General features: G+C 43.5%; 1 protein-coding gene across 1 annotated transcript in view; it reads left to right on the top strand.

Annotated features, from left to right (window-relative positions):
- LOC126234245 (uncharacterized) overlaps nucleotides 1-10,632 on the top strand; it is a 167,384-nt gene extending 156,752 nt beyond the window's left edge. Inside the window, exon 6 of the mRNA XM_049942938.1 lies at nucleotides 7,489-10,632. Within this exon, the coding sequence (XP_049798895.1) occupies nucleotides 7,489-7,731 (243 nt within the window). The 3' untranslated portion in view covers nucleotides 7,732-10,632. The remainder of the gene's footprint in view (nucleotides 1-7,488) is intronic.
- Nucleotides 10,633-13,797: the final 3,165 nt, after the last annotated feature.

Raw genomic sequence — 13,797 nt, 5'->3', positions numbered from 1 at the left:
AGAAGAGGACGACAGTTGAAAACATCACTGCAGAACTGCATGTCGCACTCGCGAAACCTGGAAGCAGTAAAACATGAAGAAGGGAGCTCCATGAGCAGGGAACTGCAGGGCCAGCTGGAATACCAAAGCCACTTACCAGCGATGAAAATGACAGTAAGAGGAAAACCTGGTGCTGAAGTCGTCAAACCTGGACTGCAGAGCAATGGATGAAAGCTATTTGTCAGATTAGTCTTGTTTCACACTGTTTCCAACTTCTGGCCGTATTGACGTCTCAAGAGTGACACTTGGTGGGGCTTCGGTGGCGGTTTTGGCAGCCATATCGGGTATTCCACGGGCCTCGTGGTTACTCTGAAAGGTCGCATTAGTGCCAAGGTTTATTTGACCATTTTGGCTGACCAGGTCCATCTCACGGCACAGTGTTTGTTCCCCAGTGGTGGTGCCGTATTCCAAGACGACAGAGTCCCTGTCCACACATCTCGCATCGTCCAGGACTGGTTTTGTGAGCACGACGAAGAACTGTCTCAGACAAGTGTGCCTGATCGCTATCCACCTCCATCATCGATACCTAAACTTGCCACTATTTTGCAGAAAGAATGGTATACGATTCCCATGAAAACCACGTAGCACCTGTATTTGTCCATTCCGAGAAGCTGTTTGGATGCCAACTGTTTTCCTACACTGTATGAGGCATAGTAATGTGTGTTTTTCGCGTTTCCATACTTTTTTCCATCCCTGTCTATACATCAAAGATTAACCTAGTCAGAAGTACATTATCTATCATAATATACCATTTTCTTTAGTGTATATGGTCCGCTCAGGACCCGGCAGGGTAGCTGAGAGAGCTAACGCGCTGCTTCCTGAACTCTGGTAGGCGCGCTGACCCCGAATCGAATCCGCCCGGCGGTTTAAGGACGAGGGCCGGTGTGCCGACCGGCCTGGATGCGGTTTTTTTTGTGGTTTTCCACATCCCGATAGGTGAATACCGGGCTGGTCCCCACGTTCCGCCTCAGTTGCACGGCTCGCACAGATCTGAACACATTCACACTGTCCCGTGGATAACACTAGACACAGACAGTTGTGGTACACTAATTCCTGCCCGGGAGGTATGGGGTGGCGACAGGAAGGGCATCCGGCCACCCTTTAACATTAACATGTCACATCAGATTAACCAGCAGACCCCGCAAGTTGGGATAAATGATTGGAAAGAGAGAGAGAGAGCGATATGGTCCGCTTAAGCTTATGCAATATACAGTAAAATGGTGTATAATCAAGTATCTCACCGCAACTGTTTTTCACCCCAAAGTGTGAGAAACAGATGTCTCATGGGTACTGATAACTGGTAATGAACTCAATCACAGTGTTTGAGATATCCCCTTAAACAGATATTTTTTTCTTCCTTTGCATTCGTTACGCACCTTTCCTAAGGTAGACGGACAAATTTACTGTCGTATCACAGAAATATAGTCGTATGGTGAAAACGAGAATAAAAAGGGTGAAATCTGAAGCTGATACATATCCTACTGCTATTCAGTGGTACCAAGGTGGCCGTCGAGTGACAACTTGCAATCTGCTCGAAACGCCATAACTGCGGGGAAGCTTGGGATTTAACGCAGGATAATGGTACATAACTGATAACAATAATTTTATGCACCCGCCCCTCCTTCATCAAATCTGGCAACCAAAACTTCCTCTCCTACTAGCGTCAGACTCGATTACCTCGAAGTCGAACGCTTCTGCACTAGCAGGTGTTAGTAGTGTAGGCTATTATAGGTAAGTTCTATAACGTCTAACTGAGAAGCTGGAACAGTCTGCCAAGGAACTTACGCTTTGTTACTGGCAAGTATAACAACAGGTCGGAAATGCACCAAGGAGCTTCTGGAAAGCATGATTTCAGTGAACGATGTGAAGCCTCAAGCTACTTCATGCTCTTAGCTGTCTCAGGTGTGAAACTATCAATAGAAATGTTCTCAGTTTGATTCCCGGTAAAGGATCTCAGGGTGTATCCTTTGTTGGTCCTAGGGTGCTATTTAAATCTTGACATGTTATAACTTTTGCTACATAATTTACAGAGAAGAGCCAAAGAAACTAGTACACCTCCCTAATACCGTGTAGAGCCCCCGCGAGCACGCAGAGGTGCCGCAGCATGACGTGGCATGGTGTTGAATAATGTCTGAAGTAGTGCTGGACGGAACTGACACAATGAATTCTGCAGGACTGTCCATAAATCCGGAAGAGTACGACGGGGTGGAGATCTCCTTTTAACTGCTCGTTGCAAAGAATTCAGGATATGTTCAATAATGTTCATGTCCGGGGAGTTTGGTGGCCAGCGGAAGTGTTTAAGCTCAGAAGAGAGGCACTCTGTAGCACTTCTGGACGTGTGGGGTGTCGCATTGTTCCGCAGGAATTGCCTAAGTCCGTCGGAATGCACAATGGACATGAATGAATGCAGGTTATCAGACGGGGTGGCTCTGAGCACTATGGGACTTAACTTCTGAGGTCATCAGTCCCCTAGAACTTAGAACTACGTAAACCTAACTAACCTAAGGACATCACACACATCCATGACCGAGGCAGGATTCGAACCTGCGACCGTAGCGGTCGCGCGGTTCCAGACTGAAGCGCCTAGAACTGCTCGGCCACGTAGGCCGGCAGACGGGATGCTTACGTAAGTGTCACCTATCAGAGACGTATCAGGAGTGCCATATTACTTCAACTACACATGCCCCCACACCATTACAGAGCCTCCACCAGGTTGAAAAGTCCCCTGCTGAGATGCAGGATCCTTGGATTGATGAGGTTGTCTCCCTACCCGTACGTGTACATCCCCACGATGCAATCTGAAACGCCGGCCGGTGTGGCCGTGCGGTTCTAGGCGCTTCAGTCTGGAATCGCGTGACCGCTACGGTCGCAGGTTCGAATCCTGCCTCGGGCATGGATGTGTGTGATGTCCTTAGGCTAGTTAGGTTTAAGTAGTTCTAAGTTCTAGGGGACTGATGACCACAGATATTAAGTCCTACAGTGCTCAGAGCCATTTGAACCAATCCGAAACGAGACTCGTCCGACTGGGCAACATGTTTCCAGTCATCAACAGTCAAATGCCGGTGTTGTCGGCCTCAGGCTAGGCATAAAGCTTTGTGTCGTGCAGTCATCAAGGGTACAATAGTCGGCCTTCGGCTCCGAAAGCCCATATCGATGATGTTTCGTTGAATGGTCCGTACGCTGACACTTGTTGATGTCCCAGCATTGAAATCTGCAGCAATCTGCGGAAAGGTTGCATTTCTGTCACGTTGAAGGTTTCTCTTTAGTCGTCGTTGGTCCCATTCTTGCAGGGTCTTTTTCTGGCCGCAGCGATGTCGGAGATTTGATGCTTTATCGGATTCCTGATATTCACGGTACACTCATGAAATAGTCGTACAGGAAAATCCCCACTTTATCGCTACCTCAGAGATGCTGTGTCCCATCGTTCGCGCGCCGACTGTAACACCACGTTCAAATTCACTTAAATCTTGATAACCTACCATTGTAGCAGCAGTAACCGATCTAACAACTACCTCAATCACTTGTTGTCTTATATAGTCGATGCCGACCGCAGCGCCGTATTCTGCCTGTTTACATATCTCTATATTTGAATACGTTTGCCTATACCAGTTTCTTTGGCGCTTCAGTGTAGAATAAACATTTACTGTCCTCCGCTATGAAACGTCCCCTTAGGAAAATTATGAATTGCTGCGCCGGTAAACTACAAAATAATGGCCCTGACTAACAATGACCTATACTTTTCATGAATCACTTACCTCACAAAAATCTTCGTTACTCGAACTACTACAATTCAGCGAGCGCCAATACTGCCAGATAAATAAAAGATTCTAACTACGGAAGGCACTAACTACTGATAGGCAAATGAAAGATTTTGATAGTGAACAAACAATGTATTTACCCTGATAGTGTTCAAAAGTCATCATATATATATATCTGTCGATTCATGACATCCATCATTACACATTTCCTTTTTCTGGCGGACACACGTCCAGATAGCCCGTTCTCAAAACTCTGGCATCTCTCTCTCCACATCCACCACTGCTGGCGGCTCACCTCCAACAGCCCAACGCTACGCGCTGTTCACATCCAACTGCTCAACACTACACAAGCCAATATTCCAACAATGAGTCTAACCAGCCACAGACTACACACAGCACAGTCAGTGATTTTCATACTGTGCACTATGTGGCGTTACCAACATAAAAACCTAAACAGCCTACTTACAACTATAACATTTCATATGTAATAGATCCACGTCAAATAAGACTCTGTGGTATTCATAACAACCTTTCCGGATGATGAACGCTTTATGGTCTTTCTATGAAGTACAGTTTTGAAGAGGATACGTAAGTCAGTTGTTTAAAAAGGCCTTGTATCTGCTGAATTCTGCATTTAATTTTATTTTACATATACACTATGTGGCCATTAAAATTGCTGCACCACGAAGATGACGTGCTACAGACGCGAAATTTAACCGACAGGAAGTAGATGCTGTGATATGCAAATGATTAGCTTTTCAGAGCATTCAAACAAGGCTGGCGCCGGTGGCGACACCTACAACGTGCTGACATGAGGAAAGTTTCCAACCGATTTCTCATACACAAACAGCAGTTGACCGGCGTTGCCTGGTGAAACGTTGTTGTGATGCCTCGTGTAAGGAGGAGAAATGCGGACCATCACGTTTCCGACTTTGATAAAGGTCGGATTGTAGCCTATCGAGATTGCGGTTTATCGTATCGCGACATTGCTGCTCGCGATGGTCCAATGACTGTTAGCAGAATATGGAATCGGTGCTCAGGAGGGTAATACGGAACGCCGTGCTGGATCCCAACGGCCTCGTATAACTAGCAGTTTTCGCCGGCTCTCTATTTTTTGCTTTGTTTTACTATTACTCGCGTAACAACTAATATATGAGATAAAATATGTTGCTACGAAAAGAGCCCCGAAATACCTTTAAGTGATGCTGTGCTGTGACTTTCTTTGGATCATTAATTTTCAACAAAACAAAATATATTATCTTCTTATTGTTCTGGATCTGGCTTTCTATTAAAGGAACATTTTTTCGTTACTGTAACTCGCCATAAAGCTCAACATATCTTCCTGACTTTACAGTTATTGAGAAGGTTACTGAAAATTATTTCGTTATCAATACTGATGTTACAGTACGCAATGTTTGTTCAACATCAAAATTTTGCAGTGGATGTTTGTTAACAGTAAAACACCAATAAGTACCACGACTAACACGAGAACATGAGACTATTGTCATAGAAAAAGATGTTTTTACTATAAGGTTTGCCAGACCAGAAGTACGCACAGCAGGATTTCTTTTATGTTATGAAGGTAAGTTATCTTTTTGCACTGTTAATAATATATCATCAGCAGCCCGCGTCAACCTGTAAAACACATCTTAAAATCGGCTGCTCTGCTCTGCAATTCCGAAAGCTGAAAGAAATAATTTTAGTTTACTATTACCCGCCCGCTTCTTTGCGGTATGATTGGTTTCATTTAATGCAGTTTGAATGCGCCGCGGCAGCGGCTCGTTCGTTCGTAGCGCAGCTCTGCACTACGAATAATATTTAAATAACTGAAAATGTCTTAAAGGGATGGGATAAAATGCCAGGGAAGCTTATTACAAATCATCACTAAGTAACTCTATTCAAAACATTTAGACAGATTAAGTTATTACACACATTTCCAAATCAATGTCTAATGGCGTCCCCCTCACAATCTTGACAAAAGAATGCTACGCAAGCGTACAATATAACGTCATAGGCTCTTCCTACTCACGTAACTCCAAGAAGACGACAGAGAAATTAATGTTCGGTTTTTACTATTTATAGTAGTCACATATTCTCATCTTTGTTTGATATTTAATAAGTATCGTCTGTGGCAGTTTCAGTACTCGCCGACACAGATATTATTAAAAAAAGTCAGTATATAATTCTATACAAGAACAAAACATGACACATAATGCTTTCTCTTTATTACATAAAGTTCACACAATCGTTGTCCACGCAATTACAATCATTCAGTTCAATTATTCTTTTCTCCTTTTCTTTTTTACCACATAATATGTCTTTTGCTAAGAGACGTTACACAGTCCAGATGACAGGCATCTTATCCGCATGGCTATAACGGATCGTGCAGCCACGTCTCGATCCCTGAGTCAACAGATGGGAACGTTTGCAAGACAACTACCATCTGCACGAACAGTTCGACGACGTTTGCAGCAGCATGGACTATCAGCTCGGAGGCCATGGCTGCGGTTACCCTTGACGCTGCAACACAGGCAGGAGCGCCTGCGATGGTGTACTCAACGACGAACCTGGGTGCACGAATGGCAAAACGTCATTTTTTCGGATGAATCCAGGTTCTCTTTACAGCATCATGATGGTCGCATCCGTGTTTGGCGACATCACGGTGAACGCACATTGCAAGCGTGTATTCGACATCGCCATACTGGCGTATCACCCGGCGTGATGGTATGGGGTGCCATTGGTTACACGTCTCGGTCACCTCTTGTTCGCACTGACGGCACTTTGAACAGTGGACGTTACATTTCAGATGTGCTACGACCCGTGGCTCTACCCTTCATTCTATCCCTGCGAAACCCTACATTTCAGCAGAATAAGGCACGATCTCATGTTGCAGGTCCTGTACGGGCCTTTCTGGATACAGAAAATGTTCTACTGCTGTCCTGGGCAGCGCCGGCCGAGGTGACCGAGCGGTTCTAGGCGCTTCAGTCTGGAACCGCGCGACCGCTACGGTCGCAGGTTCGAATCCTGCATCGGGCATGGATGTGTGTGATGTCCTTAGGTTAATTAGGTTTAAGTAGTTGTAATTTCTAGGGGACTGATGACCTCAGAAGTTAAGTCCCATAGTGCTCAGAGCCATTTTAACCATTTTTTGCCCTGCCCAGCACATTCTCCAGATCTCTCACCAATTGAAAACGCCTGGTCAATGGTGGCCGAGCAACTGGCTCGTCACAATACGCCAGTCACTACTCTTGATGAACTGTGGTACCGTGTTGAAACTGCTTCGGGCAGCTGTAGCTGTACACGCCATCCAAGCTATGTTTGACTCAATACCCAGGCGTATCAAGGCCGTTATTACGGCCAGAGGTGGTCGTTCTGGGTACTGATTTCTCAGGATCTATGCACGCAAATTGCGTGAAAATGTAATCACATGTCAGTTGTAGTATATTTGTCCAATGAATACCCGTTTATCATCTGCGTTTCTTCTTGGTGTAGCAATTTTAATGGCCATCTTGCACGATGGAAGCAGAGCAGATTGCCACCGCACTCTTCCTCACTCCGTGGCAGTCGCTGTGGAGTTCCACGCCTCTGCTACCGACCTCCATCCTTTGTTCGGACAGAAGCGACAGTACGTGCTCTGTTCGGCGCGACTTGTATCAGAGGCGGCCACACTGATAGCTGGTTGTTTGCGCAGATGGACCTTCAGGGGCTGTTGGGCGGCGGTGAGACGGGCCGGCTGCTGAGCGCCGCCATCGCCGACGCTGCGCCGCGGCTGCTGCAGGAGCAGCGAGAAGACGCGACGCGGTACGTCTCGGCCTTCGTGCGCGACGCTCTGGACCGCCAGCTGACGTCGGTGCACGCCGCCGCCTGGACGCGCGCCTACCGCTCGCTCGTCTGCGCAGCCACCGTGGGACTCGTCTGCCGCGCGCCCACCTAACGCGCATGCGCCGAATCCTGTGTAGCGCCACGACGTAGGGCGCACGTGCAACACTTTAGCGAGCGATCTTCGCCAATAAAGGCGACTGCCATCTACAGCAAAGTATTTTTCGTTATTTTCGTAACTCAAGACGGCGCCCGTGGAGGAACTTTTATGTGACATCGTCGGTAATCATTCGTACTATCCTACTCGGTAATGTTAGCTAACGGCTACGGCGGAAAAAGTAATGATTAGTACGTTCTTTATGTTCATTGCACATACATTTGGTCTAGTTACGGTACTACGTATTGAACTTACCTTGATCATTATGAGCAGGGGATGTAAGGTACTGGAGGATGCAAGATCTGCCGAGCACATTAACCACACCTTCCTCATACAGTGCTAATACCTTTACTTTTGTACTTCATGCTGAGCGCCTATAAAAGCAGAAGCGCCGGCCGGAGTGGCTGAGCGGTTCTAGGCGCTACAGTCTGGAACCGCGCGACCGCTACGGTCGCAGGTTTGAATCCTGCCTCGGGCATGGATGTGCGTGATGTCCTTAGGTTAGTTAGGGTTAAGTAGTTCTAAGTTCTAGGGGACTGCTGACCTCAGAAGTTAAGTCCCATAGTGCTCAGAACCATTTGAAAGCAGAAGCGACATGCGCTTCAATAATCTTTGTAGCCCTTCTTCCGAGAGAGACTTTATTACAGGGATCCCCAAACTATTTTGGACAAGTGACCCCTTTTCCGAAATGAACTGTTACCTCAGACCCCCATGGCCAAATTACCTACTTTTCAGATCAACTCTCTTATTCATAATGGTCCGCTAACTTAAAACAGCTGCTACAGAGTGTTATTTTTCATTCTGACTTAGGTCAATAGAAGAAGACAAGGTGAGAATTAGCAATGCTTTAAATTTGCAGACTATTGCGAATAAGGGGGTCTATCTTTAGTTTTTTCCTATTGATACAAAATACCTAGGTACTAAGGTACCAATTGGAAAACTTTGCACTTGGTTAAGTGAGTAAAGTTGACTTCATTTTCTCATCAAAATTTAACAAAATAAAAAGACATACGATTCAGTAAATATCAAGTTTAATTTATAATGATGAATTCGCAAAGAGAAAATAAAACAATGCTATTTCCTACAAAAATATTAATTATTTTTAGTACACGTAACACAACATAAACAATACAGTACCTACCTATCTTGAAAGTTTTAAATAAGAACTTGTGTTAATTTAATAGGGGTCGATTTTTAGACATCGTCGACCCCGAAAATCAGTTTTCGTTTATGTCGACCCCTAGGAAACCGATATCGACCTCAAGGGGTCGATATCGACCACTTTGGGAAGTTTAATAGATCCTTCAACAAGCACGGAACTGGTTCATTGTTGTTGTCCAAACAACAAACCTACTGCGCAATACAATACTCACAACGTATTGTCATGGCTACTACAATGCTACACACTATACCTCTGTTTTTAGAACTGTACGTCTGGCAGTGGCTAGGCACAAACCACTAGCAACTCTAAGTCTTCCAACTTTGACCAATTCAGAACTAATGATCCCAGCAATCAATAAAACTTCGATAAATACTACGTACACTGAGCTTTATATTATGGTCATTTACGGCTTATTAATTCTGTGGTTATTACACTCAAAACATACTCATAATATGCAATATGGAATGCATATCTTATTTTCTCACATTGCTGAACATATCTCAATGGCTTTTTCGATTTGTACAAGACTCTACCATGAATATTATAGCTGTAATAACGAGTTTGGACGGTCCAATTGAAACATTAAAAGAGGTACAAAAATTGAGCAACTGCGTCAAAACATGGGCAGGGAATATACAAGGAGAAACAGCTGTTTCTCTATGAATGGCTGCCACAAACCAGTCATTGTTATTAGAATTATAAACATCAAGGTTAGAGGCGCTATGTCACTGACCGCGCGGCCACTCCCATCGGAGGTTCGAATCCTCCCTCGGGCATGGTTGTGTGTGTGTTGTTCTTAGAATAAGTTAGTTTAAGTAGTGTGTAAGTCCAGGGACCGATGACCTCAGCAGTTTGGTCCCTTAGAAATTCACACACATCTGAACATTTTGAACATCAAGGTGAGTGTTACAAACTTGCAAGTGTAACTGGAAAAGGGATTAAAAACTAGAACAGCAGGAAGTTATCTGTGGCAATTCCTCATTTGTTACCCTTTTCATTTATTTTATTTAGATCTCTGTACAATGTTCTGCAACATTTTAATTGTTATCTAATAAAATTAGACTGAATAGCCTACCTAATGGTTACCTATCTAATGTTTACGACCATGTGACATAATTATTCTAGCATTGTTTTGTAGTAATAATTCGCAGTGTTCTGCTTGTCTTTAAGCAGTTCGCGATTTTTTAAATGGCATCTAAATAACATGGTCAGTTGACATCTATTTAGTCATCACAAATATATGGGTAGTAAATATTATGTTGAAAGTTAAGTAGAACACCAAAGAAAAGTAAAAGTAGTATGCTGACTCGTTATTGTGTTCTGGTAGTGCTGTTACCATTTCACTGATGGTAAATCTGAAAGACTCCTTTTGAATTGCTGAAGACAACAAGTATGAACAAGTCCTGTGGAATTTAGTCATAGATGAAAACAAATAACTGGTCTCATAGGTACTTAGAAGGGGACTATTTCACTGTTCTGAAGAATATAGCACATTTAGTAAAAAGAAGTGGAAACATTTAATTGTTTTCAGATAACTACTACCCAATCCCCAGCACCAAAAGGAAACTAATATTTTGAATTATCCCAGTACAATCATATTATCAGCTTTGTTAGCCTCACAGATTGGAAAAATCTAACGAATGTCCTTTTTTATTATTTATTGTCTGATTCCAGAAATGACAGACCAAGTATTTCAATTTGTCTGGAAGGTTTTTATTATTTATTTCTGTTTTACTTATGTTTCCAGTGCTCCTGATACAGATTAATAGCCCAGCATTCAAGTTAGCTATCAGTACTAAATATTCTGTACTTGTAGTATTATTTTGTCTAGGTTAAAAATAAATTTTCGTATTCTTCATGTCATTTTTTTCTTCATATTTCTTCTCAGGATATGATGTTAACCAAAATATTTAACATGTTTGTCGTCTGCGTTAATCAACTGAATAATAAGTTATGTGTAATACGGTCTCTCTCCTAATGTGTTAATTTTTTTCGATTATCTTTTCTGTAGTTAACACAAGAACAGACATTCACTTACAATCCAGGTAAGTTAGCATAATCTCAAATAATTATTGGCGTATCAGAAAATATTAAATTTCAATTTTTATCTTGAATTTACCAACTTTACAATCTACGCAGCTTCCCTCTCTTCCTGTTCTTGCACTTCATACTTATTCCGCATCATTAAAAACATAGAAAGACTATGTTAATGAAACCACTCATCGTATCTTATTGTTAAATATCATTACCTTCCATGAGTATGTGTGTGTGTGTGGTGGTGGGGGGGGGGAGGGGGGAGAGGGGACGAAAAATGTGAACTAGTACACAGTTGGCGAGCTACTTACAAAATTCTAAGAACAGGCTGTCAGAGAGAAACCTCAGAATACTCTAAAGCTTTATACGAGGGCTATCCACAAAGTACATTACGTTTTCGTTTGTGTCCGTTAGGGGCGGGGCTAGCGCGGCCATCTTGGTGTCATGGTATTCCGCCACTCAGTCGCCACCCTGCCGTGCTTGTGAGAGGTTCGTGCTGTACTCAGTTGAGTTACTGTGACAGTTTGAAATGTCAGCGTTAATTGAAAATGCCGCGAAGTGTGAAGTGCGTGCTGTAATAAGGTTTCTGACTGCAAAAAACTGTACACCGATAGAAAACTATTGGCAGCTTTGTAAAGTGTATGTGGACAACATAATCACTGAAGGTGGAGTGAGTCAATGGGTCATAAAATTTAAAAATGGCCGAACTAACGTTCACGACGTAGAGCGAAATGGAAGACCCAGCATAGTGACTGCCCAACTTGTCGAAAAAGTCGATGCCGCGGTCCGTGAAAACCGTAATTTCACAATAACGGAACTCTATGAGTTTTCCACAAATTTCACGAAGTTTATTGCACGAAATCATTACCGAAAAGCTTGGTTACCACAAGTTTTATGCATGATGGATACCAAAACTCTTGACAGAGATTCACAAAAATCAGCGAATGGCTGCAGCGTTAACGTTTTTGGACGCTTACGAGAAAGATGGCGACTCATTACTCGATCGCATCGTTACTGGTGACGAAACATGGGTTAAGCATGTGAACTGCGAGACAAAATTGCAGTCAGTGCAGTGGGGGAACACAAATTCCCCCCAAAAACCCAAGAAATGCATGCAGACAATGTCGGCAAGGAAGGTGATGGCGACTGTCTTTTGGGACAGAAAAGATGTGATTTTTGTGGATTTCCTGGAAAGAGGCACTACAATAAACTCTCAAAGGTATTGCCAAACTCTGCACAACCTCAGAAGAGCAGTACAAAACAAGCGCAGGGGAAAGTTGGGCTCAAAGATCTTGCTGATTTACGACAATGCCCGGGCCCACACGGCAAATGCCACTCGTGAAGTTCTCGAATCTTTTAAGTGGGAGTTGTTTCCTCATCCGCCGTACAGTCCCGACCTGGCACCGAGCGACTTCCACTTATTCCCAGCAATGAAGAAGTGGTTGGCTATGCAGCGTTTTGATGACGACGCGCAGCTTCAAGAAGAGGTAACCACGTGGTTGAAGGCGCAGGCGGCCGAATTTTACGACGAAGGAATTTCCAAGCTCGTCCATCGCTACGATAAGTGCCTTAATTTAAATGGCAAATTTGTAGAAAAGTTAGTATTTAAGTGTGGCTTTCATCTGTATATAATAAAAAAATTCCAATACTTTATTTATTTTTAATTCCAAAACGTAATGTACTTTGTGGATAGCCCTCGTACATATTGCTCCGGTAAGAAGAGAAAAAATAAACCGATACTGATAATAGTTCATAAAGATATAATCAGCTGTTCTCGGAAGTCTGAACCCTGTACCGCATCTGCCTACCGAGCAAAGTGGCGCAGCGGTTAGCACATCGGACTCGTATTCGGAAGGGCGACGGTTTAAATCGCCGCCCAGCCACTGAGATTTCTTGTGATTTTCTTTTTCTCTCCAGGCAAATTCCGGCATGACGTATGTAAGTTGACGTTTTTGTATTTGTTTACCGACAGCCACTCACACAGTTGCAGATGACATGATTTATGCCGAGAAAAACGGCAAAAAATATCCCGGAAACAGCGCCAACAATCGTAAAACCAGGCTGTAGCATACAGTAAATAAGGTATTTTAATTATTCACAGAAAACAATATTTGGAGCCAAACAGTAAACATGTAATAATGTTTTTACAAGGTATTATAAGTATACCATTTCTGCATGTTTTAGAATCAATGAACCCACTGATGATGGCGATATTTGGCGCTGAAACTAGTTTGGAAATGACTAAATAAATAAAAGTGTTTTTCATCAGGGCGGACCCACAGTCCCGTACTGTTGTCTTTGTGTGCAAACTTGTACTAATGGAAGTGTTTCAAGATACAATTATTGTTAAATTCCAGGATGGTTCCTTCGAAAAGGGTACTGCCAATTTCCTTCCAGATCCTTTCGTAATCCAATATTACGTTTCAAATGACCGTGCTGCTGAGTGGACATTATACTCTTTATCTTCCTTCTCTTGCAACTACCTATTGTACACTATTCTGCAAGCCGCAAACGTGTTACGCGCGTCTATAACGGTCGTCGTTTCCCCTCTGTGCCGGGTGACTCGGAAAGAAATAACACATTTCAGTTGTTCATTACAGACAAATATTAAAGACGGAAACACAATGCTTCAAGAGCTGCGAAATCTAATTGTTGAAAATGTCTGTTCAATAAATTACGATGTCTCCCGAGCAACGAATGGTGCTTCTGTTAGTGTATGTGCAGTATGGTGTCTGTGCGAACATAAAAACTTTGAACCTTCCTCTACCCCAGGGCTTCCCAACGTGTGGTAGGGGTCCGCCGGCTCTTTCTAGGGGCTCCGCGACCAC

Source organism: Schistocerca nitens, chromosome 2, assembly GCF_023898315.1.
Source record: "Schistocerca nitens isolate TAMUIC-IGC-003100 chromosome 2, iqSchNite1.1, whole genome shotgun sequence".
Classification (NCBI taxonomy): Eukaryota; Metazoa; Arthropoda; class Insecta; order Orthoptera; family Acrididae; genus Schistocerca; species Schistocerca nitens.
This window is presented reverse-complemented; position numbering and strand designations above follow the sequence as displayed.